Genomic DNA, 22,372 nt, shown 5'->3' on the forward strand with positions numbered 1-22,372 from the left:
CTCCGATTTTCACTACAGTACGGTAGGTTCCTTCCTGCTCTGGTAGACCCCATTCTTACACCCAGGTTTTGAACTACAGGTTTTGAAATATCGTATAAGGTTTTGAAATGCGACCATTTCAAAACCCGGGTTTTGAAGTACACATTTCAAAACCTGAAATCGGGTTAAAATTGGACCATTTCAAAACCTGGGTGTAGAAATGACCATTATTCATACCGATAGAGAGTTTGAAACAGAGGCACTTCAAAAACGATCAGACAAGGATAAAAGACGAAAACACAAGCAACACAGCTTTTATTCTGTAAACTGCACGATCGTTTTAGTTGAAATTAATAGTTAGAGAAATGTTCCTCCTGTTCTCTTCCGCGTTTACAGAGGTTTCCAGGTGCTTAGCTGTCGGTCCAGTATGTTCGGGAGACTTGTTGCCGGTAGCTGTTTGTTTGATATCCTTTTTCACCTTTTTCGCACGTACAATGTCTGACGCAGCTGCCTTCTGGGCATCTGCCGTCCTCTTGTATACTCTTACTACATCACTTCTATGACCTGCAAATAACATAGGTTAATTATAATTCCATAACTTTAAAACATGACTATATACTATATATCCACAATACGTATATATAATGAAAATGGGAAAATTTTAACAAAATGTATAGTCCTGTGGGAAAGTATTTTCCTTTCAAAATTGTTTGTTTATGGTTGATATTAAACAAGTAGATAAATAGTTGAAGTTTTATTCTTGTCAATGTATATTCAAAGAAACAGAAAATTACCTGTCTGTTCGCAAATGATCTGTTCATCTACGTTGGCCTCGTAGAGCCGGGTGGCAGCCGTTGCTCGGAGGGAATGGTTCGTTTTACGTCCGAGTATTCCAGCTTGACCGCAAATCCTACCAACAGTGTTTTGAAGTTTGTTGTGACCAACAGGGGTTTCCATAAACCAATCGTCTCCCTTAGGGACTTTCCGGGGTGTGAAATAGAACGCATCTTTATTCTTGAGGGACTGTGCCGCACTGGGGGAAAAAAAGAACAGAAAAACAGCATAAGTATACGCTCGCTGAAATTGATGTTTTTCGCAGCAGTGTCTTACTATATATAAACACAAATTTCAGCGATATCAAAACGAAATAGAAACTCCCAGAAAGAGAGCCACCCACCGTATATGCAATGTGTCATTTATCACTAATTTTTGCTGATAACATGGGTTAGGTTCAAATAGACAAAAATAACTCACCAGTAAGACATGTATTTCTGGACAATTCTGACATAGCAGTGGGATGGGGTTTCCAGGTTTTCATAGGCACGGACCTTCTTTGCAGTTAGTTTTCTATGGTTTAATCCGCCTTTGTTGGTTTTCGATACATCCTCTGTGTATTCCATATATCTCCGGCCGTGACAGTCTGTGTGCGGTCCGGTGATTTGTGGATTGTTACCCATCCTCAAACTCCGATGTTCTGTGCCTCCTCTAAGAGCAAAATGTAAGCCTAAGGATAAAAATAAAAAGTTATGAAATAAATTTATTTCATCTCAAACATGCATATCCTTAAATTTAAGGTTAAAACGGCACGTTCTATGAAGACATCATCATGAAAAATCATGAAAAAACAAGCAAATGAATATGGCATGATAACAGTCATTGGTTACGAAATATCGCCTTCCTTTAGAGATGTATTTTTCTGACCAAGGGAAATTATTGTTTTAACTTACCCGTTAAATACAGCACAGTATCCAATAATTTTTGGGGGGTGTCATCTCCCAGCACGCCTTTCTCCCACAACTGTTGTTCTTCCGCCAACGTTATTACTTCTGTATGTTTTACTGTCGAAGGTCCCATCCCTTCTGCTGATCTCTCCCTCATAGAAGCATCCAATGCTCTACGGCTGTCTTCAAACTCATCATCATTGAAGATATCGAGCGACGACCCATGCAGTTTTAAAGAAGACGCTAACGAGGCGAACAAACCGTAAAGTGTTGTTGACGGATAGAAGGCGCCATCTTTCTTTCGTGCCTCGAACACGAAGTACTTGAGCGCCATGTTAAGTTTCTCAGCGTCCATATTTAGCAAATTCTCTCGCAAACAGACACTCCATAACCCAAGATTTTCAGAAACGGGCCGCTGACGTCTCTCTTCTTGCCACCTCTGAAAAACCTCCATTGCCCAGGTGTTTTTGTATTGTGTACTTTTTGGAATGCGGAGTTTCAGCTTTTCGTTTAGATCATAGGAAGTTAGTGGGTCCCCAAAACGCAATTTGAAATCATCCAGCATATCCAAGTTGCTACCCTCGTCAGGTGAAACCTTGTCAATCTGCTTCTCTATAAATGTATTTTGGGTTAGGAAGATGTCGTCGTCCTCTTTGTCACACATCCTGAGCGAACGCTTTCTACCAGCACGAATGTGTCTGATCTAACATGTGGTCTTAAAACGTGCTCACTCCACGTGCAAACTCTTAATATTATCGGGTAGCACGTGCATTGCGCGTGCAAGACAATGTAATAGATGCCAGTGGCATCTGAGTTGACACCGGCTGTTCCATCATTTGCGGGCTGTTCCATCAATGTTGTTCTGCTCAGTATATATACACAAAACATTTGCACAATTTGAAAATAATACACATTTGTGCTCTACATACATAAGGTGTAATAAGTCGTAGAAGTCTCCTCGGATTTTGTAGCAATTGGAAAACAGGGAAAACCAACTCCTCCATCTTATCACTATGTTGTGTTTTCAGACAACTTTTATCTGCAAACGATGACTATTTAATATATGTTTACGGTTCATAAGTCGGATAAAACACTCCCCCTCGGTCTTGGTCGAGATTGTAAAACCTGAGAGCAGCTTCGCCCTCGGTTTTACAAGCTCCGTCCCTGCTGCTCTCAGGTTTTACAATCTCGACCAAGACCTCGGAGTCGTGTTTTATCCTTTACTAAAGATCCAGAGTGTCAGGACGGCGTCCACCTGTGATCGGCTGTATAAACCTTGTGTGCAGACTCTTCCAGTTTTCTCACAACCCTTAGTGTACAATACACAACAATGTGCACTTAAAAGGACCCACGATACGTTGGTATATGACCAGATGGTGGCCACATGAAAACGTGCAAACATTTAGATGCGGGTACAACAACGTGCAGTAAATTTGTACAAAGCACTGTTACTATGTGTCCCAATCCACCCAGCTGTAAATGGGTACCTCATATGGATGGGAAAGCCGCAGTAACTTGGTGAGGTTAGTAGCTGCAAGAATTGTATGATCCCCAGGGAGTTGAGACTGATAATCAGTTCAGGGTCGTAGTTAACGTTTCTTAATAAGGGAGGAACTATCAAACTTTTTATGTCAGTACTTTGATGCATAAGAAGAAATTGCAAAAAAGAATCTGGGGGGCAGCTGAAAAAACGGCGCCTTGAGAATGTACCAGTTGCGTGAATATGTGAGTTATATTAATAATAAATAATACTCTGTTTCATTATTTCTGTTAACAGTTTTAACGGATTGTTATCTTATTATGTGCATTTATATTGTATGATGATCAATTACCTGTGACAGTCTTTGTCAATCTAATCAGTAAGATGACATCCTAAGCTTATAACAGTAACATGATCGATGGCCGCTACAATGGATTAATGATTAATAAGTAAATATGCCTAAATAATGAGTTTTTCCATATATCAAGCAGATAATACAATTTAGTGTTTTCAAGCCGGAATAAATGTTGAAACTGCAAGCTCAGCATTCAGTAGATTTATTTACATGAATATTATTGTAATTTGATGACGACACTTTCGCCATTCACATGTGTAAAAAGCCTGTTTTGTGAGACATGATCTTCAATTACTTAAATGTCAAATATGTAAAACTGACTGGCGACATTGACAGTCCTCCCGGCAAAATTGTATATTTTTGATAAACTTTGTAATAAACTTTGTAAATATATACGAATATGATCAATTTGAAAACTGTCTAATGTTACAATATTTAGTGTTGGAATTATAAATAGTGTTGGAATGATAAATAACCATATTTTCTAGCCAATACATATAACGCGACAACCTGTGTCCCGCCAAGCGAGTGTGTTCAGACTGTGGTCAGCGATTGAAGCGGACGTAGAAGTTACCTGTTGATACTGTGTCTGTTGAACAGTCAGATGTGTAAAAATATCAAACAACTACGTTGTCAGTTTTATTCTTTATTAAGAAGCATTGTATAAGAAGAGTTTAGAATACAAACAACGATAGTTTTATCATGGTATGAAGTTTATACAAATGTGTTTTCAGGCGGCAAGTGTCTATTACTGATAACAGACAGCAAACCAACTCAACTAACAATTCCTTACAAAATGTTTCATGGAGTGTTTATTTCATTGTCAGTCAGTGTAAAATTGCATGAAAAACATTTAGAAAACCCATACAAATATTTTCACAACATTATAATATCTATTTATATCGCAGTTATGACACAGTTCACACACAGGTGAAAATGGCAGCCGATATTCAGTGCACTGTTTTGTAAACATTGAAACGAGGTTGACAATAAAATGTCTAATTTGTTGTCTGAAGTCGGGAAATTTGTTAAACTGTAAACAAAATGTATATTTCCAGGTCCTCAACTACAACTGGACGCTGCTCGAGCCAACACAAAGAGGTGCCACGTAACTACAGACGGTCAGCTGGTCAACTCGCCGCCCGCCACAGAACACAGACACAGCGGCAGGTTAAGGAAATATGAGGGTACATGTGCCTCCACCCCCATACCCCTTCCTCCATCCCCCTCCACTGTCACCCCTGTCACACAATCCTGGGAGACACACTCTAGGGTGGGTGTGGTGAGTTAAAGGTGGGAGTGGTTTGTCCTGGAGGTGGGTGTGGTGGAGGAGAGTCAGGTGGACAGTGAGATGTATGTTTATTGACAGTGCCACTCCTGGTGTGTCAATGTAGGGTGCTGTGGCACACACCCGGGGGTGTCTCTGTACCAGGGTGTGGCAGCAGGGGAAGGTGGGGAAGTGTTACAGTAACACAATGTCTGACACACCCGGCACACAGGCCACCCTCCACTATGACGTTGTGCTGGATGTGGGGAGGGGGAGATTCGTCTTCATCGACCTGGACAGAGAGGTTGTTTTAGCCAAGGTGGATGTTGAGTGGAGGGAGTTTCTTCTTCCCGTGTTTGGTGCTGGCCGGCCAGGTGACTACACAGTCAACAAGAAGGTGATAAGTGGGGCAGATATCACCATGACTGACACCAAGAAGTCACTTATCTATGACGCCTTGAATTAGACAATAAAATAAACATGACATTGTGTAAACATGTAAGTGTGTAAACTGTCAAATGTAATTGTAGTGATTGAGGCGGACGTATAAGTTGTCTGTCTTTGTGCTGTTTGTTGTGTACAAGAATGTAACGAGGTCAGCTAAATGTGTTGTTTTACTACTTGACTGGATTCTGTGGGATGTTACAAACATTCATCCACACATGACTATTGTTATGATTATTATTCTGCAGTAGTTGACCGGTTTATCATACATTTCATACATATCTGGGAAATGGCACAACAAATAACTGAATCCACAAATTCATCAAAATTTGTTTCAAATAATGAATTTATTACCATATTTGGTTTCTGTAATGTAAATGTTTTCAATCCCCACATGTACAGTTGTGATGAAATTATTGTAGTTTTGAATCCACACACCTCACATTTCATGTCAGTGAAGAGATGTGGTAAAAGTGATTGAAGCGGACATACAATATCCTCGTGTACGTGGTGAGACGCATATTCAGAAACTCAATCAAGTTCACAGAATCTTTTGTTTCTCTAATTAGCTGGGTTTTGTTGTTAGTAAGACGTGTTTTAAATCCACATATGAGTAGTTTACAGATTATATAAGTTAGAAATCTCAGACTTCGGGGGGCACAAATCTCTGTTTTCTGACCAGATATCTCGCCATTTGCGGATAACGGAACAGAGGGTGACAAGAGATTGTGCTACCATCGGTGAATAAAGCGGAAATAAGCTTGTAGCATTATTTTCAAGCATTTCTGAACACCTGATAGTGGTGAAATGAAAATTATGTTTTATTTGGGGGTACATTTTATCAGTACTATACCTATTCCTTTCCGGAATTCGAACCCACACACTCAGAGAGTCATCTATAAAGGGTGCATGTTAAATCACAGATGTGACGGTTAATGGTGAGTGAGTGAGTATGGTTTTACGGCGCTTTTAGCTAAATTCCAGCACCATCACCTCGGGGGACACAAATATTGGCTCTCGCATGTTGCATCCATGTGGGGAATCGAATCAGGGTCTTCGGCGTGACGAACAAACGCCTTAACCAGTAGGTTACCCAAATGATCACTGAGGACTCATGAATTACGTGTGTTCTGAAATAATACGTTTGTACCTGGACATAGCTGAAAACAACAGAAACTGACTTTAAGTGTTTTTATCGTGTAGTAAAGATCGACGTGTATTCAAGTATAAACATACAGCAAATCTCCACATTTTGAACTGCATAACGTTACTGTATACTGTTTCTATTAGCTGTAACTGAACATGATGCAGTCTTCAGTATTCCCTGCCCTGTTACATTTGTGTAGAACCTTTCAATGCATATTTTCATTTATAACTATGCAGGGTTGGTGCGTAATCTGACATTATGTCAGACGATCAAAAACTAGAGTGAGTTAGTGAGTGAGTGAGTTTAGTTTTGCTCCACGTTTAGCAATGTTCCAGCAATATCACAGTGGGGCATACCAGAAGCGTGTTTCACCCATTGTACCCATGCAGGGAATCCAGCCTAGTTCTCCGGCGTGACGGGCGAACGCAATAACCAGTAAATTACCCCACCTTCCCTAAAACTAGAAATGTATAAACCATTTTTTTTCAAAATGTTAAAGCACAACCTAAAACAAACTACCTCAATAACAACATCTCGCCTTCTCACCCTAATTCCTACGTAAACACGTAAATGAAATATCGAAACTATAACTGCTCAAGAAGTTATACACTGCTGTTAGAAATAATACCTAGTTCTATGTAAATGGTCACATCCTCCAAACTGTGTTATACGGAAGACCTCCAGCTACCAACATTGTCACTAACAACATAGTAGAATCCATGCATTTCTGAGACTAAAGGATTTGATAAATGTTTCTACACCCACACATATATACAATTAAGGAAATGGATCCGCAAGCTCATGGATCGTATTCAAGTGCAATGCACACATATAATTTAATTTGTCGTTTAGCGTACAGAGTTTTAACTTTCATAGCCATGCCGCCCGACAAACATAAAAAGAAACCCATAGGCGATTTGTATTGTTATAAATCTATGAATTAACTATTTTGTTCAGACAATTGTCACAATATGTAACACAAGTGGTGTTAACATGATTTTACACAATTGCACAAGTAAAAAGTCGATTTTACATGAAAATGTTGATTTTGAAGTAATTTCTTTCAAGGATGGGAAAGGCATCGTTACAAGGCAACAGACATCACCTTCCGGTTGAAATTGTGCATCAAAGAATATTCACTGTCTGGCAATAAAAATCCTGATTATTTTCAGAAATTGGCATTCGTTTTGAATGAGTTTCAAGAGATTAAATCACTACGTCACGTCTTGACGCCATTGTAAAAATGCATGATTAAGATTACCAGTCTGAATGTTAGTCTAAGCAAGATGTCATGGCTGGCAGCTCGTTGCAACCAAACAGGTATAACAAATGACCGTCCCCATACAGGCAGACCTCGAGTTACTACTGCAGCACAAAATCGGTACATTCGGGTATTACAGTTGCGCGGTCGTTCCACGGGTGACAGCACAGCAGCCAGGGCGTGTGGACTTCAGAGGATATCAGGTCAAACTGTACGGAACATGTTGAAAGAGATTGGTCTGAGAGCCAGGAGCCCCATGACCTTCCTTTAAACTGATGTTATATTCGATGCACTAAAGTCTATTTGTGGACGAGTTATACATGTTTGAAAGTACAACGTTTTAGCAACAGATTTAGAGTTATGAGTTTCGTTTGTTTTTCGTTTTTGTTTGTTTTGTTTTTTTTGTTTTTTTTTGTTTTTTTTGTTTTTTTTCTTAACTCATTAGAGGTGCAGTTAGTTGTAGCATAATGGCATTTCTTGTGACAAGGGTGAGTATTTAATCCAAGATTGGTTTAGAATTGTAGAGCGTATGTTGTGAATTCTTGTCATGCTTCATAATGTCCACAAGGTGGCCAATTGAAAGCAAGTAAGGAATGTTCATTTGTCAACAAACCAAACACAGATAAAAAGATCTGCCAATAATATAATGAGTCAAACTAGAAAGTTCACAGTCATATGTTAAATAATATACTATCCATCAAAACTTTAGACACACTGACAGAACTCACTATATGTCGTGTCTATACATTTGGTTACATTCAAGACGAATTTCTCCACAAACTTTGGCGAACCAACTGCAAACCATATAGATTGAAAATGCATTAGGATCATGCATCAAATTTCTGAAGGGCAAATATCTTGGATGTGAACAACTGTCTTTTGATGTAAAGTTTTGGCTCCTGGACAGTCAGCATTAAAGCAAATTATCACTGCTATAGGATATCAGTCTTGAAAGGTGTGTATCACAAGAGAATTTATTTCATTACAGTGAGAAGCAACCAAATCATCCTCTAAATTATACTATATATTTAATATCATAATTGTCATTGTAATGACAGAGTGTTTGAGTATATACAAGACCCAATTTACATGTATGCTTAGACTAGTCATCATGAGTTTTAAAACTGTATCAGAAATAAGTCTGTTACACATAAATACTTTGGGCTACTATATCTTCTTATACTACTATTTTCACTCATTCTCAGTGAACAGTTCTTGAATACATGTTTGTAATATATCAAAATCAAAAGATTATTAGAACTATGACACACTGATTCATTGCCATCAAATAGGTCACATCAGTAGGTCGTTGATTACATAGTATTGTGATGACTGCATTATGTCTGTTGTCATAGTAACGGGCTTTCACCACTGGTCACCAATACAAATTTTACACAATTGACAATTTTTACTCAGTTTCATGATTTATTGAACTCATGACAATAATCGTTTCAACGTTACGAATTTGCTTAACAGTACATCAGCTCATGTGTAAACAGTACTGTAAACAGTGTGGACTATTTTACAAAATGCAATTTAGAACAGTTGACTGAGTTAAGTGGCTTCATTAACACTAGTGGGTCTGAACCTTTGACGGGTTGTACATACAGAAGAAAGGACACAGGAATATGGTATACAGGTTATCATTTATTTCTTAAGGTCGATGGCATGAACTCAGAATAATCGCAATACCAACAATCGGTTCCATGTGATTACAGACTTCATCAAAGAAGATTCGAAATTAAAATGTCAAGTCACAGGAAATTAAATCTGATGTGATGTTCAGTAAATGGCCACCCCGTGCGTTCACAACCGCCAAGCACCGCCTCCTGATGCGTGTAAAACATTACTTGGGAGTCAGCGAAATTCCTCCTGCAAAGCAGCACCAAGATCCATCAAATTTCCGGGTTATTTCGGGAGAGTACACGGACATGTACTATGTGCATCCCAGTTGTGCTCGATTGGATTGAGACCAGGTGACCTTGACGTCCAGTCAAGAACGTTGATTCCTGCGTTCTCCTGGTAATTCCTGTTCAAGTTGACTGTGCGGGGTCCGGCATTTTTACTTTGAAAGTGCACACCTAGACTATGTGCTGCCATAAATGAAATAACTTCGGGGGCCAGCACCTGTTCACGGTAAACTGCAGCATTAAGATTCCCATACATAACCAGAAGTTGGGAATAGGCAATCCAACAGAAAGCACCCCATAGCACTCCGCCCCCAAATCTGTCACCTTCCTGTATAACGTTCATGGCGTCGAAATAGCACTCTCAACCTACCATCAGCGAATCTGAGAGTATATCTTCATTCGCCACTGATGACAACTCGATTCCTATCTGTCTGAGACCATCGGAGGTGTCGTCGGACCCACTGCAAAAGCTGACGTCGCTGTAATGGCGTCAAAATGGTTCCAGTATGGTCGTCGAACACGAGGATGAGCTGTCGGTTTCAGATGTTTTGTGCCGACAATCGGCCAGTAAGCAGCCCATTTCTTGTTTCTTTAGCTAAGGTTGGATATTGTAGCAATTTTCACATTCCGATATATTGTGATATATGTTGGCATGTGGAAGTGTAACAGATGGTTTAAGGTAATTAAATTACTGTTTCCTGTCTTTCGAAACAATGCCATGCCCTGGCCACTGCAAGGAGTCAGATATGATTGTACATGAGATCAACTGAAAATGCTTCCAAATTCACTCTGAATATTTGAACGCGAGAATATAATTCCGCAGCGGCGTCCGTTAATTTGGTTTCTTTATCCTACGACAACTGTCAGTAACAATCTATCTTTTCATTGATATGGTTTAAAAGTCACGCAAGTACAATTATATGACCAGTAAAATTCTAAAAACTATTGACGTGTAATATCATAAAGGAAATACAAACGTTCTCGTTATTTTTACCACATCACGAAAATTACGCATCAGGTGAACAGTTTCAGGAAAAAGTGTACCGCAATATACTGTATTGTGAAGTTGGAATTGCAACATACCCGTTAACTGGTATATTACCACCTACCCCTACACGTTGCCGTCAAAAACAACTACTACAAAAATGACGTAATACACGTGCTCGACCTGACCTTGGCCGATCAGCAGTGGTGCGTGTTTACTGCAGTTTGTTCACTCACTATACAACTTGTTTAATGTCTTTATGCGCTGTCGAGTGATCATCCGACAATGGTTTCACATTTACCTGTATTAGCAGCAGATCACCAACGTCTGTGGTGTTTTGAAAAGCATTCGTAAATTCAGTTTTGGTAAGATAAAATACAGGAACAGACAAATTACCTTTGTATCTGTTAAAAGTGACTTTTTTAAGAAACATGCCCATACAAAACTGAAAGGACGAACATCAGTAAAGACAAGGGGGAACATATGAGTTGAATAAATCACAGCGTACAACTTTCTTCAAAATAGAGGAGCGGTGTAGCCCTACAGGTAAATCTTCGGTGGAGACCCGGGTTTGAATCTCCACATGGATACAATGTGTAACGCCCATTTCTGGTGTTCCCTGATATTGCTGGAATATTGATAAATGACGAAATTGATTCGATATTGTTTCCATTGATATGACACTTTAATTTTGTGCAACCACTACACAGAGTCAATATGTTGCATGGAAATGCTGGGAGATTACGTCACCAGAAAGTGTTCAGCTGTGGAAACCATGCATAAAGTTATTCAACTAGGACATGTAACTGTGCTGATGTCTTAATAATAAAATGCAACATGTCATGATGTCAAAATAGTAAAACACAATATGTGATGATGCCATAGAAGCAAATCATAATGTCCTGATGTCACTGTTGCCTCCTTCAGTCCCCGGCCAGAGAGGATGATCTTGGTGATGTCGTGGAAGCCTCCGGCAGCGTAGGCGGAGAATGCACAGTCAGGTAGAGGGTGGCCCGACCAGTTCAAGTGAATGGTATGATTGCTTGGATTTCACATGTTCATAGGAAAGGATTTTTTTATGTTCACTAATATTTCGTATTCGATAAAATGAACACCTGCAGTGTTGCAATGATTACAAGAAGACATATACTCTTAAAAAATATAGGGGAACTGTACTTTCCTTGTACGATTGTCAAAAGTGGGAGATATGTGGGACTGAATCAATTTTGATAGATTAATAGTGGATGTTTTGTGAATGCATCACCACATGGATTTCATTCAAACGAAAGCTGTTCATTCAGTTATCCCCCTTGTTAGGTGACTTGAGTATGACATGAAAATTTCAGGTTTACAATTTTCAGTCAGTAGTGTGTGATTGAACCCTGAAAACCCTGACCCATCACAGATGCAAGAAAATTATCGGAAGAAATGATCTACAGTGATTTATCGACCTTCCTGAAAAACTTCAAGATTCATAATGACGCCCCATGCACATGTCGAAGGCTGTCGCATTGTGCACGTGCTTGCCACGCATTGTGTTTGCATGTGGTGATAACGTGAGATGATGCTGCATACACAAGGTGAACGTCATTGTAACGTTCCTCAATGGGTTTTCTTTCTACCAGACTTCAGTGTCCAGGTTCCCCTGCTTTTATGAACAGTATACGATAATTTGTAGCACACAGTTAGAAACACATATCCATTAGATGCTAACATACACCTACTCCTTGTGATACCCAGAAACATTACAGGCAGAGATATGAAGTATACGTGTGTCGTAAATCTGCTGTACATTACAAACGTAAACATGTGTCGCGTTCCTACTGTGCAATACATACAAAAATGTAAAGTAAATATGCGTCATGGATCTACTGCACACTGTAGACAGAGATCAAAGGAAATTGTGTCATGGATCTACTGTACCCTATAGACATAGATCTAAGGAAACATGTTTTATGGATCTATTATACACTGTATCGAAGGAAAACACGTCTCATGAATTTATTGTACATCATAGAGAGAGAGAGAGAGATCTAATGAAAACATGTATCATGGATCTGTCGTGCACTGTAGAGAGAGATCTAAGGAAAATATATCTTATGGTTGCATTGTACGCTTTAGACAGAGACCTGAAGTAAGTAAGCGTCATGGATCTATTGTAATCAGTTTAGAGAGAACATAAATCACTGATGTATTATACACCGTCAATAAAAGACTACGGCTCAAAACTTCCAGATGTGATGTCAAATTTTATCTCATTTACACAGATGAGAAATTTACAGGAACATGTGTCATGAATCTATTGCCCATTGTAGATAGATTAAAGGAAAGCAAGACCTTTACATTGTACACTTAATACCGATTGCTAACGAAAACATGTCATGGAAGTACTTCTCATACCAGACAGAGATTTAAGGAAAGCGCTAGCGTATGCCATGAATCTTTGCACACTGTCAATAACATTCAACAGAAACCATTTTTTCAGCACACGTTTAGACATTTGTTTATGAAAGGAAATTATGCAATAGACTGTTGTACTTAGATAAAGGAAACCACAGTGGGTATTTCGGCTTCCAATAGATAGACCTTCCCACAAAACATGGACCCGTCACTTTACAGATTCAATATACACTGCTTCTATAGATCGCAGTGTACAGACAACACATTGATCTACCATGATACAGCTGTGATACTACTAAATGTAGATCTCAGTGTAACGGACAACACATGGACCCGTCATGATACAGCTGTGATACAGCTAGATGCAGATCTCTGTGTAACGGACAACACATGGACCCGTCATGATACAGCTGTGATACAGCTAGATGTAGATCTCAGAGTAACGGACAACACATGGACCCGTCATGATACAGCTGTGATACAGCTAGATGCAGATCTCTGTGTAACGGACAACACATAGATCCATTATGATACAACTGTTATTCTGCTGAATGTAGATCTCAGTGTAACGGACAACACATGGACCAGTGATCATACAGCTGTAATACAGCTAAATGTAGATCTCACATAGTGTAACGGACAGCACATGGCCCCGTCATGACACAGCTGTAATACAGTTAAATGTAGATCCCCAGTCATCACACAGCTGTACGTGTAACGGACAACACATGGACCAGTTTTGATGCAGCTGTAATACAGGTGAATGTAGATCTCAGTGTCACGTATAACACATGGACCCGTCATCACACAGCTGTAATACAGCTCAGCGTATATCTCAATTGACAACACATAGACCAGTCATGAGACAATTGTGATACTGCTAAATGTAGATTTCAGTGTAACACACGCTACAGCATTGTTTCCTGCCTGTACGCAGTGCTATGTGTAATGTGACAGAAGTTATAACAGTCCGATTGTCGTACAACTTGCCTTTCAACCTGTGACCCGGAAATGACATAATAAGAAGGAAGCCAAACTTCCACGTAAGTGGGCCCTGTACCATCTCGCTATATGTGAGTAAGTTGTCTTGATAGAGATGGTTTAACTTGTAAGTGTGAGAAGTACGTACGAGGACATGGTGCAGCTTACATACAACTTGGTTAATATTTAAGTTTTCACAATCAAACGTCGAGGAAGCATTTAAACCTTATACTTTCACGCCTACTTCGGACGCCTTTACTTACTGAATGTTCACAATGCGAACATATCAAACTTACAAAACCAGAATAACAATGCTTAACTGAGTAGGAGTGCAACATGGCATCAACTAGCACATATTATGTTTAGACAGATTCCATATCTTTGAAGATCAACCAGGAAGATACTTGTCATGACGAGACCTCAGTCGACCTTGAAATATACAAAGTTATCCACAACAATTCTTGAAAGTGGGCGTTACCATAACCATATACCCGACATGTAGGACAAGCAATGCTTAAAGGTCTAACTATGCTAGGAATCAGTGAGAGAAACAGACATTAAGCGAGGTCTGTAGTCGGGTATAGAAATCAACAAACGGGTGTTGTTAGTGGTAAAAGCGGTGTGTGAGGCAGGTATTAGTAGTAGTAGGGGTGGGGGTGGGGGTGGGGGTATAACTAGTGTGTGGGGTTTAATCAGAATCAATGAAAGGAAAAAGAGACGCGGTAGACATATAATTTGTGCTATTTGGTTACTCTCGGAGTTGGAGACGCAAGTAAAAGGAGTAGTGTATGGTGGGGTTGAGCATATGGTGACAGATAATGGTGGATAAATTAGTCAGGAGGTACTAATTTAGGAGGCTCAGAGTGTACGTACCGCAGGTAGGGTAAGTACTGCATAATAGATTAAAACAAATAGGACATACGGGTAGGTGAATTATTTATGAAGTTGAGGGTGTGGGAGACGCAGATCGAATAAGTCATGTATGGTGGGGTAAAACAATCAGAAGACAGGGTCAAGTATTTTGGCAACTCTAGGTATGGGGGACGTGGGTAAGATAAGTAGAGTCTAGTAGGTTAGAACAAACAGAATCAGATTCGGGTGGATAAGTGATTTAGGAAACTCAGGGTGTGGAAGAAATAGGAGATACGGGTGGATAAATTAGTTAGGAAGCTCAGGGTGTGAGAGGCGCTGATGGGGTAAGTAGTGTATGGTTTGGGGCAGAATAAGGAGATTCAGGTGGAAGGCGGACATTGGACATATCATTAAATAATTCACTTTGAACTGGTAATCTTTAGTAGCGTGGCAGAATTTTCTACAATTAGATGACTCTCCTGTTTTTATTACAAGGAAGCCAATCCTCCACATAGGTGTGTTCTACTTTGTCTCAACAAATGTGAGTAAAGCTGAAATATCCTAAAAACAAAACTCAAATAAATACATACGCAAGCGTAGTGGATCAGATGATACCTACGTTGACCATGAGTCAAGTATTCACAATCGAACGAAAAGCAAACACCTATACCTTATTTTATTGTCACTTCAGAATTCATTCGTCCTAGCCTTTTTGTGCTTAAAAACAAGTTCATTTTGCATCGTGAGAGCTAAAAATATGCAAACTAACCCACAGCATAGTCCAACAGAATGCGTTTCTTCAGGGAGATCAGCCAGGAACATATTATTTGTGACGTGACTGCAGTCTGCCTTGAAGTGTGCACTGTCGTCGATTGTTGTGCATGAACGAGACGTTGTCGTTGTCACGCGATATGTAGGATAGGCTATTGTAAAGAGTTACTATTAGGGATCACTGAGAGAGGTCTATGCATTCGGAGACTGGAGTAGTAAGAAATTAATCAGCCATACACACACAATAGCATTCCTGAACCAAACAATGGCATTCCTGAGCCAAACAATGGCATTCCTGAGCCAAACAATAGCATTCCTACAGGCTCAGCCTTAAAGAATGTAGGTTCATTCCATTATGAATGACATTCCATAGGTTCAGTGGTTACAACAAAAGAAATTCCTACAGGCTAGGTTCAGTGGTTACAACAAAAGAAATTCCTACAGGCTCAGCCTTAAAGAATGTAGGTTCATTCCATTATGAATGACATTCCATAGGTTCAGTGGTTACAACAAAAGAAATTCCTACAGGCTAGGTTCAGTGGTTACAACAAAAGAAATTCCTACAGGCTCAGCCTTAAAGAATGTAGGTTCATTCCATTATGAATGACAATCCATAGGTTCAGTGGTTACAACAAAAGAAATTCCTACAGGCTCAAAAGAAATTCCTTAAGGATCAAAAGACATTCCTTAAGGAGCATAGAGCAGGACAAAGACATTCCTTAAGGAGCGTAGGAGTAACCATAGAGGTGAAACGACATTCCTACAGCTACCACCCAGGTATATACAGGTGCGCTAACTCACATTCCATAGATACATCATTTGTCAGTACACATTCCTTCTATACAAAACCAAATTCTTATCTTAACAAATATTATCACAGAATTGTTTATAATGACATCACATATTTGCATCTATTTATTTCAATTCAAACTTGAAGCAAAATTCTCATCATTCCATATCTCTTAACCAATCAAACTGAATGTGTATTACACATAAACCAATCAGACAAACCATTCTCTACAATCCTATCTTACACTCAAACGTTTTAGCTATTTCAAATCAGTTTTATCACCAACGTGGGGCAAGAAGGTGCTGAAGATCGTCTATCTCCTACATATATTCGTCATGACGCAGAAAAGTGTGGATGTGAAACGTGTTGCTTTTTCCTCAGAGGAGACATTTGATGATACATTTCTGAAAGTAAAGGATATTCTTGATAGTCAAGTTTATCTACATGAAGTTATGATGAGATCGAGTGAGTTGTACAAAACCATTTATATGGACATGTTGGAGAAGACCAACGCCTTAGAAGGGAAACTTCAACCAATGTCACCTGCTTTCTTGAAATGGTTGACGGATTACACTCATCTCATAGGATCTTTCTCCTCTGCTCAGGAGCAAACTTCAGAGACAGCAACAACACAGAAAACAGTTGTTGCTAAGAAAAAGAAGAGAAGCAGAAAAATGGAGGATGGTCTGTTTCAGCCCAGTGTGAAGAAACCAAAGAAACAGCACGTGAAGAAAGCAAAGTAAGTATATATTTGTGTTACATGCGACTGTGTTCTATCTATTTAATTTGTAACATCAACAATTTTTGTTATATATTCATATCTTTTTCTTTTCTTTTTGTTGGTAGGGTAATGGACAAGAACTCAAGTCAACCATCGCTTGTTACAGAACCTATTTCACCTCCTCCAACTGAAGCTAACCTACATGTTTCCAGTGAAGTCAACTTGTTTGTGGATGAAGACACTCTTGTAGCCGACTGTCAATCTACTACCCCAAACGACTGGTGGCAGGATTACAATCGGCTTATGGAAGATATTGAGCAACAAGAGTCAAATGCAGTAGTGGATGATCCTTATGAAGAACACAAACTAACTCCTCTTCAAAAGAATTGTAGTGTATGCCGTCATAATAATATGTTGCGATATATCAGTTGCAATAGTGGACAGGTTCAGTGTCATGTATGTTGTATGGATCTGATGAACTGTATGTGTTATCATGATCCAGAGGGGATGGTGGATGACATGATATCTCAGGACTTTCATGGACATATCCTCACAGTATAAGTTGTTGCATTCCAACAGAAGACATATGACTGAGATGATGATCATTGGTTCTTATCTTATTGTGTATGATGATTGCTATGTTCAACTGATGATGTATAGAATGTTCTGTGGTGAAATAAATTCTGTTCACTTCTTTTTTAGTTGTATAAATTCTTGTTCAACACATTGCCTTGTTTCAATTCATCATGAGTTCTCGAAAGAAGAACAGTGCATTAGAAAAGTATTATTTCAACCCACAAAACCCAGGTGCTTTCTATGGTCCATCTAAACTGCGTGATGAATTGAAGAAAAACAAGCAACACAATATCAGGTTGAGGAAGGTGAAACGGTTTGTGAATGAGCAAGATGCTTACAGTTTACACAAACCAGTTAGACATAAATTTAAAAGGATGAAAGTAAGAGTTAATGCAATGAATGAAATGTTTGATGCAGATTTAGCAGATATGACAAGGTACATGAAATGGAATGATGGTGTCAGATATCTGTTGGTAGTTGTGGACATTCTTTCACGCTATGCTTTTGTCTCGCCTTTGGAGAATAAGAGACCACTTACAGTGGTGAAATCTTTCAAAAAGATACTCAAATCAAGACGACCAAAGAAAGTTCGTACTGATGCAGGATCTGAGTTTCGAGGAGAATTTGAATCATTTTTGAAAAAGGAAAACATCACCCACATCATCACACGTAATGAAAACATTAAAAGCAATTATGTGGAACGTTTCAACAGAACACTGAAATCTTTGATCACGCGTTATATGACGCATAACAACACCAAAGAATACCTTTCTATATTGCCTCAACTGGTACAGAATTACAATCACACTTTACATTCATCACTGCCTTATTTATCACCAGCACAAGTGAATAAAAGCACTGAATTGAAAGTATGGCATCACCTGTATGTCAAACCTTTGAGGAAACACCTCAAGAGTAAATCCAAGTATGTAGTGAAGAAATTCAAATATAAGGTTGGAGATATTGTTCGCATTCCATATCTGAGGAAACCATTCAGTAAAGAACTTGATTTACGCTGGACTCAAGAATTGTTCAAAATAGCTCATCGCTACAAAAGGCAAGAAATACCCTTGTACAGAATTAGAGACTTTCATGATCAACCAATTAAAGGAACATTTTATACTCAAGAACTTCAAAAAGTAAACAAAGGTGAGGACATTGAGTGGCAGGTGGAAAAAATCCTGAAACGTCAACGTAGAGGAGGTAAAACCTATGTTCTTGTGCGATGGTTAGGATGGCCAAGCACGTTTGATTCTTTTGTGGAGGAAAGTCAGTTGAAAGATTTGTGATGGAGAAATATATTTTCCTCAAGTCTTCAGATTCAAAAGAAAACTATTATAAGGACAACAGCCCCTATCATTTCCGTGTGAAACTGAATCAAAGACTGATGTTGGATGGATTTTGGGTTGTTTCATTAACAGAGTTGAATTTTGGGAAACTGACTGATGTGGACAAAATCCAAGATCCATATGTAAACATACTGTGCAACTTGTGTGATAGTTCACTGGTAGGAGATGCTCAGCTACCATTGCTGAGACGCATTGACTTGAGGTTGGGACCTAATTTCACCTTTGCAAACGAATATAATATTCATGTGGTATTGAAAGAATCACCTGTCATAGAAATTGTTATAAAACCCAGTGATGAAGTGGCCTTGTCATTCTTGAGCGAGGAGACCAGTGCAACACTTCACTTACAGCGATATCCATTTGCAAGTTAAGATGGAAGACTATCCTCTCTATGTACCTCACTATGAAAATTGGAAACATTACTTCAAGAAACTGAGCACAAGTCACCAGCAATACCACAATGGAAAATTATCAGCTAAAGTAATACCATCTCATACAGTGAAAAGAAAAGAAGAAGGACCTTCAGTTGAATTGCAAATGACATCAGAGACTCAGAGCACAGTAGAGAAAGCAGATGCCAAAGAGAGACGACGCAAGTCTTTAAAAAGAGCTGCAGGAGAACAGATCATCACTACCAAGAGGATACGTCAGACAGAGAACACTACTCCTTCTAAGACAGCTAATGTTTTAACGTGTACACCTGTTGCAGGAAACGATATTTTCAGTTAGCATAATGGCGCTCTTATCCAGCAGTAACTTTTCGGAATATCTCCCAGATTCTTACTCCCTTTTTTCGCTTCCAAGTTACACAACAACCACAGAGATGTTCTATTTCAATGATGTACGTCCATTAAGCCAAATCAATGACTCGTCACCATTGGAATTTGCTATCCCTAATCAGGGTAGTGAGTACATTGATTTGAAGAGAACAAGACTACATGTGAAACTTAAAGTGGTGCATGATGATGCTACATCATCTTCACTGGTTGAGGATGAGAAAGTTGGGCCCATCAACCTATTTTTACAATCGTTGATCTCGCAAATGTCTGTTTCCCTAGGAAATCAATTGGTATCAAGTGCAAATAATCACTATCCCTATAAAAGCATGTTCAAGACATTGTTGAATTATGGAGCAGATGCCAAGAATTCTCAGTTAACATCACAGTTGTTCTATAAAGATACTGGCAATGACAATGACGACATTGAATCAACTGATGCTGTTGCTGGTGGTAATGATGGATTGTTGAAACGTGGTGACTTCATTGCTAAAAGTCAAGAGATCACAATGGTTGGGAATTTGTTTGAAGATGTGTTCAACATGGATCGCTATTTGATTAATGGAGTAAAATTGAATGTAACCTTGTATAGAACCAATCCTCAGTTTTGTCTTATGAGTGGAGTTGCTAATGCTAAATACAAAATAAGCATTTTAGATGCAGCACTTAAAGTGTGTTATTTGAAAGTGAACCCAGCTTTAATTCTGGCTCATAACACTTTGTTTGAAGAAAAGACCAATGGGAAACCAAACAATGCACTGTATCCCTATGTGAAGACAGAAGTCAAATCAACCACTATTCCTGTGTCTACTGAATCATTTACTATTGAAAATATTTCAAATCCTGTCGCCCATCGATACACAGTTGCATTTGTTGAGAGCAGTAGTATGTCAGGTTCTTTGGTGAAGAATCCATACAACTTTCAATCGAGTATGATCAAAAAGGTTACTCTGAATGTCAATGGTGTCAGTCTCCCTGGGAGAGCATCCAATGCAGATGATGCAGATACCTATCTGAATCTATTTGATGGTGTGAATGTAAAGAGAGAAAGTAAAGGCAACTTTATCAGCAGAAAAGAATTTTTACTTGGAAGTGCCCTTTTTGTGTTTGAACTGAATGAAACTGGCACTGAACATCTCAGTCTAGTAAGACGTGGAAATGTATCGCTAGAAATTCAGTTCAATGCAGCCTTAACCAAAACACTGAGTTGCATTGTCATGACTGAAAGGACCTCGCTCATAGAAATTGACCAAGCCAGGAATGTATATGTCAAATGAACAAGATGAAGGCTACAGAATTGTTATGTGCTATTCAATGCGATCCTGTGCTTAGAAACCATGTCTTAGGAGTGTATGCTAGAGACACTTTACCTGTGCTTACATCTTCAATGTTGATGAGAGGTGTTGGGCTTATTGTTAATACTGATGTGAGAACTAAAGATGGTCGTCATTGGGTTGCTATGTATTTGAAAGGAAACAGAGCAGAACTGTTTGACAGTCTGGCTGAACCTATCAGTACAACATTTGATGACTATTTAAAGTCATATGTTCAATTCTACATATACAGTAGCATACCTTTACAATCAGTAGATTCAAATGTCTGTGGATCATATTGTCTGTATTATCTGTTGTGTGCATTTAAAGCTAACTGGACTTTTCACCACTTTTATCATCAGTTTGATGTAAAAAACTTGAATTGGAATGATATGTTTGTATCACGATATATTTGTCACTATTTTAAATATTGCACTCCTTCCTGTTTTCAATGAAATTATGTGTTATAGTTGCATGGAAAGAAAACTTTCAATAAAAAGTAGCTTAGTTTAAATCCTGTGGTTGTTCTTTGTATAAAAAAGAAGCCATGTGAGGTTTTAACTCACTAGTACAATACACAGGCAAAGTGTGCAAGTCACCATGGAAGAATGTCTGTTACCCTTTCATACACCTACTACAATTTCTGTAGCTGGAGGATCCTCTAGTGGTAAAAGTGTTTGGACTGCTCGTCTTATAAAACAAGCAGATACCATGTTTGATCCACCACCTCACTTGATTATTTACTGTTATGTTGTGTGGCAAGACATTTATTCAGAGCTTGAAAAAAGTGTTTCCAATATTAGATTTCAAGATCATTTGCCTACTGAAGAGGAACTGAAAGCTTATTCTCATGAATCAGACAAACAATGTTTACTTGTCCTGGATGATTACATGCAACAAATGTGTAAAAGTCCATTGATTTTAGATCTGTATACCACACTATCGCATCATTTAGGGATTACAGTGATCAACATTATGCAAAGTGTCTACCCCAAAGGCGAATATGCAAGAACAATGTCACTGAACACACATTACTTTGTCTTGTTGTCCAATCCACGTTCAGCACATGAATACAAGATTTTAGCATCGCAAGTATTTCCAGGTCAAGCTAAGTATTTTGCTGAATCGTTTCAAGATGCAGTAGGAGGAAAGAAATATGGTTATCTTGTCTTAGATGTGTCACCTTATGCTGATGAACAGTATGGACGTTTACGGACCAACATATTTACTGATGATGGAATGTGCACAGTCTACCTACCTCAGAAATAACTTCACTAAATATACAAATTACATG

The 22,372-nt window shown here is 38.9% G+C and overlaps 1 protein-coding gene across 1 annotated transcript; it reads right to left on the minus strand.

Annotated features, from left to right (window-relative positions):
• Positions 1 to 312: 312 nt before the first annotated feature.
• LOC137291036 (uncharacterized protein KIAA1958-like) lies at positions 313 to 2,791 on the minus strand. The gene is made up of 4 exons (XM_067822293.1): positions 1,707 to 2,791; positions 1,234 to 1,483; positions 774 to 1,012; positions 313 to 543 (listed from the first exon to the last, which is right to left on the minus strand). The coding sequence occupies exons 1-4, from the start codon at positions 2,362 to 2,364 to the stop codon at positions 320 to 322; spliced, it is 1,371 nt and encodes a 456-aa protein (XP_067678394.1). The 5' UTR covers positions 2,365 to 2,791; the 3' UTR covers positions 313 to 319.
• Between the last annotated feature and the right edge of the window lie 19,581 nt (positions 2,792 to 22,372).

This window comes from Haliotis asinina, chromosome 7 (genome assembly GCF_037392515.1).
Source record: "Haliotis asinina isolate JCU_RB_2024 chromosome 7, JCU_Hal_asi_v2, whole genome shotgun sequence".
Lineage (NCBI taxonomy): Eukaryota > Metazoa > Mollusca > Gastropoda > Lepetellida > Haliotidae > Haliotis > Haliotis asinina.

Bases quoted from the DNA above. Each gene is read 5' to 3' on its own strand.
- LOC137291036 (XM_067822293.1), bottom strand. From the start codon at position 2,364: ATGTGTGACAAAGAGGACGACGACATCTTCCTAACCCAAAATACATTT. The intron at 1,484-1,706 runs GTAAGTTAAAAC...TTTTATCCTTAG, and splicing joins TACTGTGCTGTATTTAACGG to GCTTACATTTTGCTCTTAGA. The intron at 1,013-1,233 runs GTGAGTTATTTT...TTTTTCCCCCAG, and splicing joins CAGAAATACATGTCTTACTG to TGCGGCACAGTCCCTCAAGA.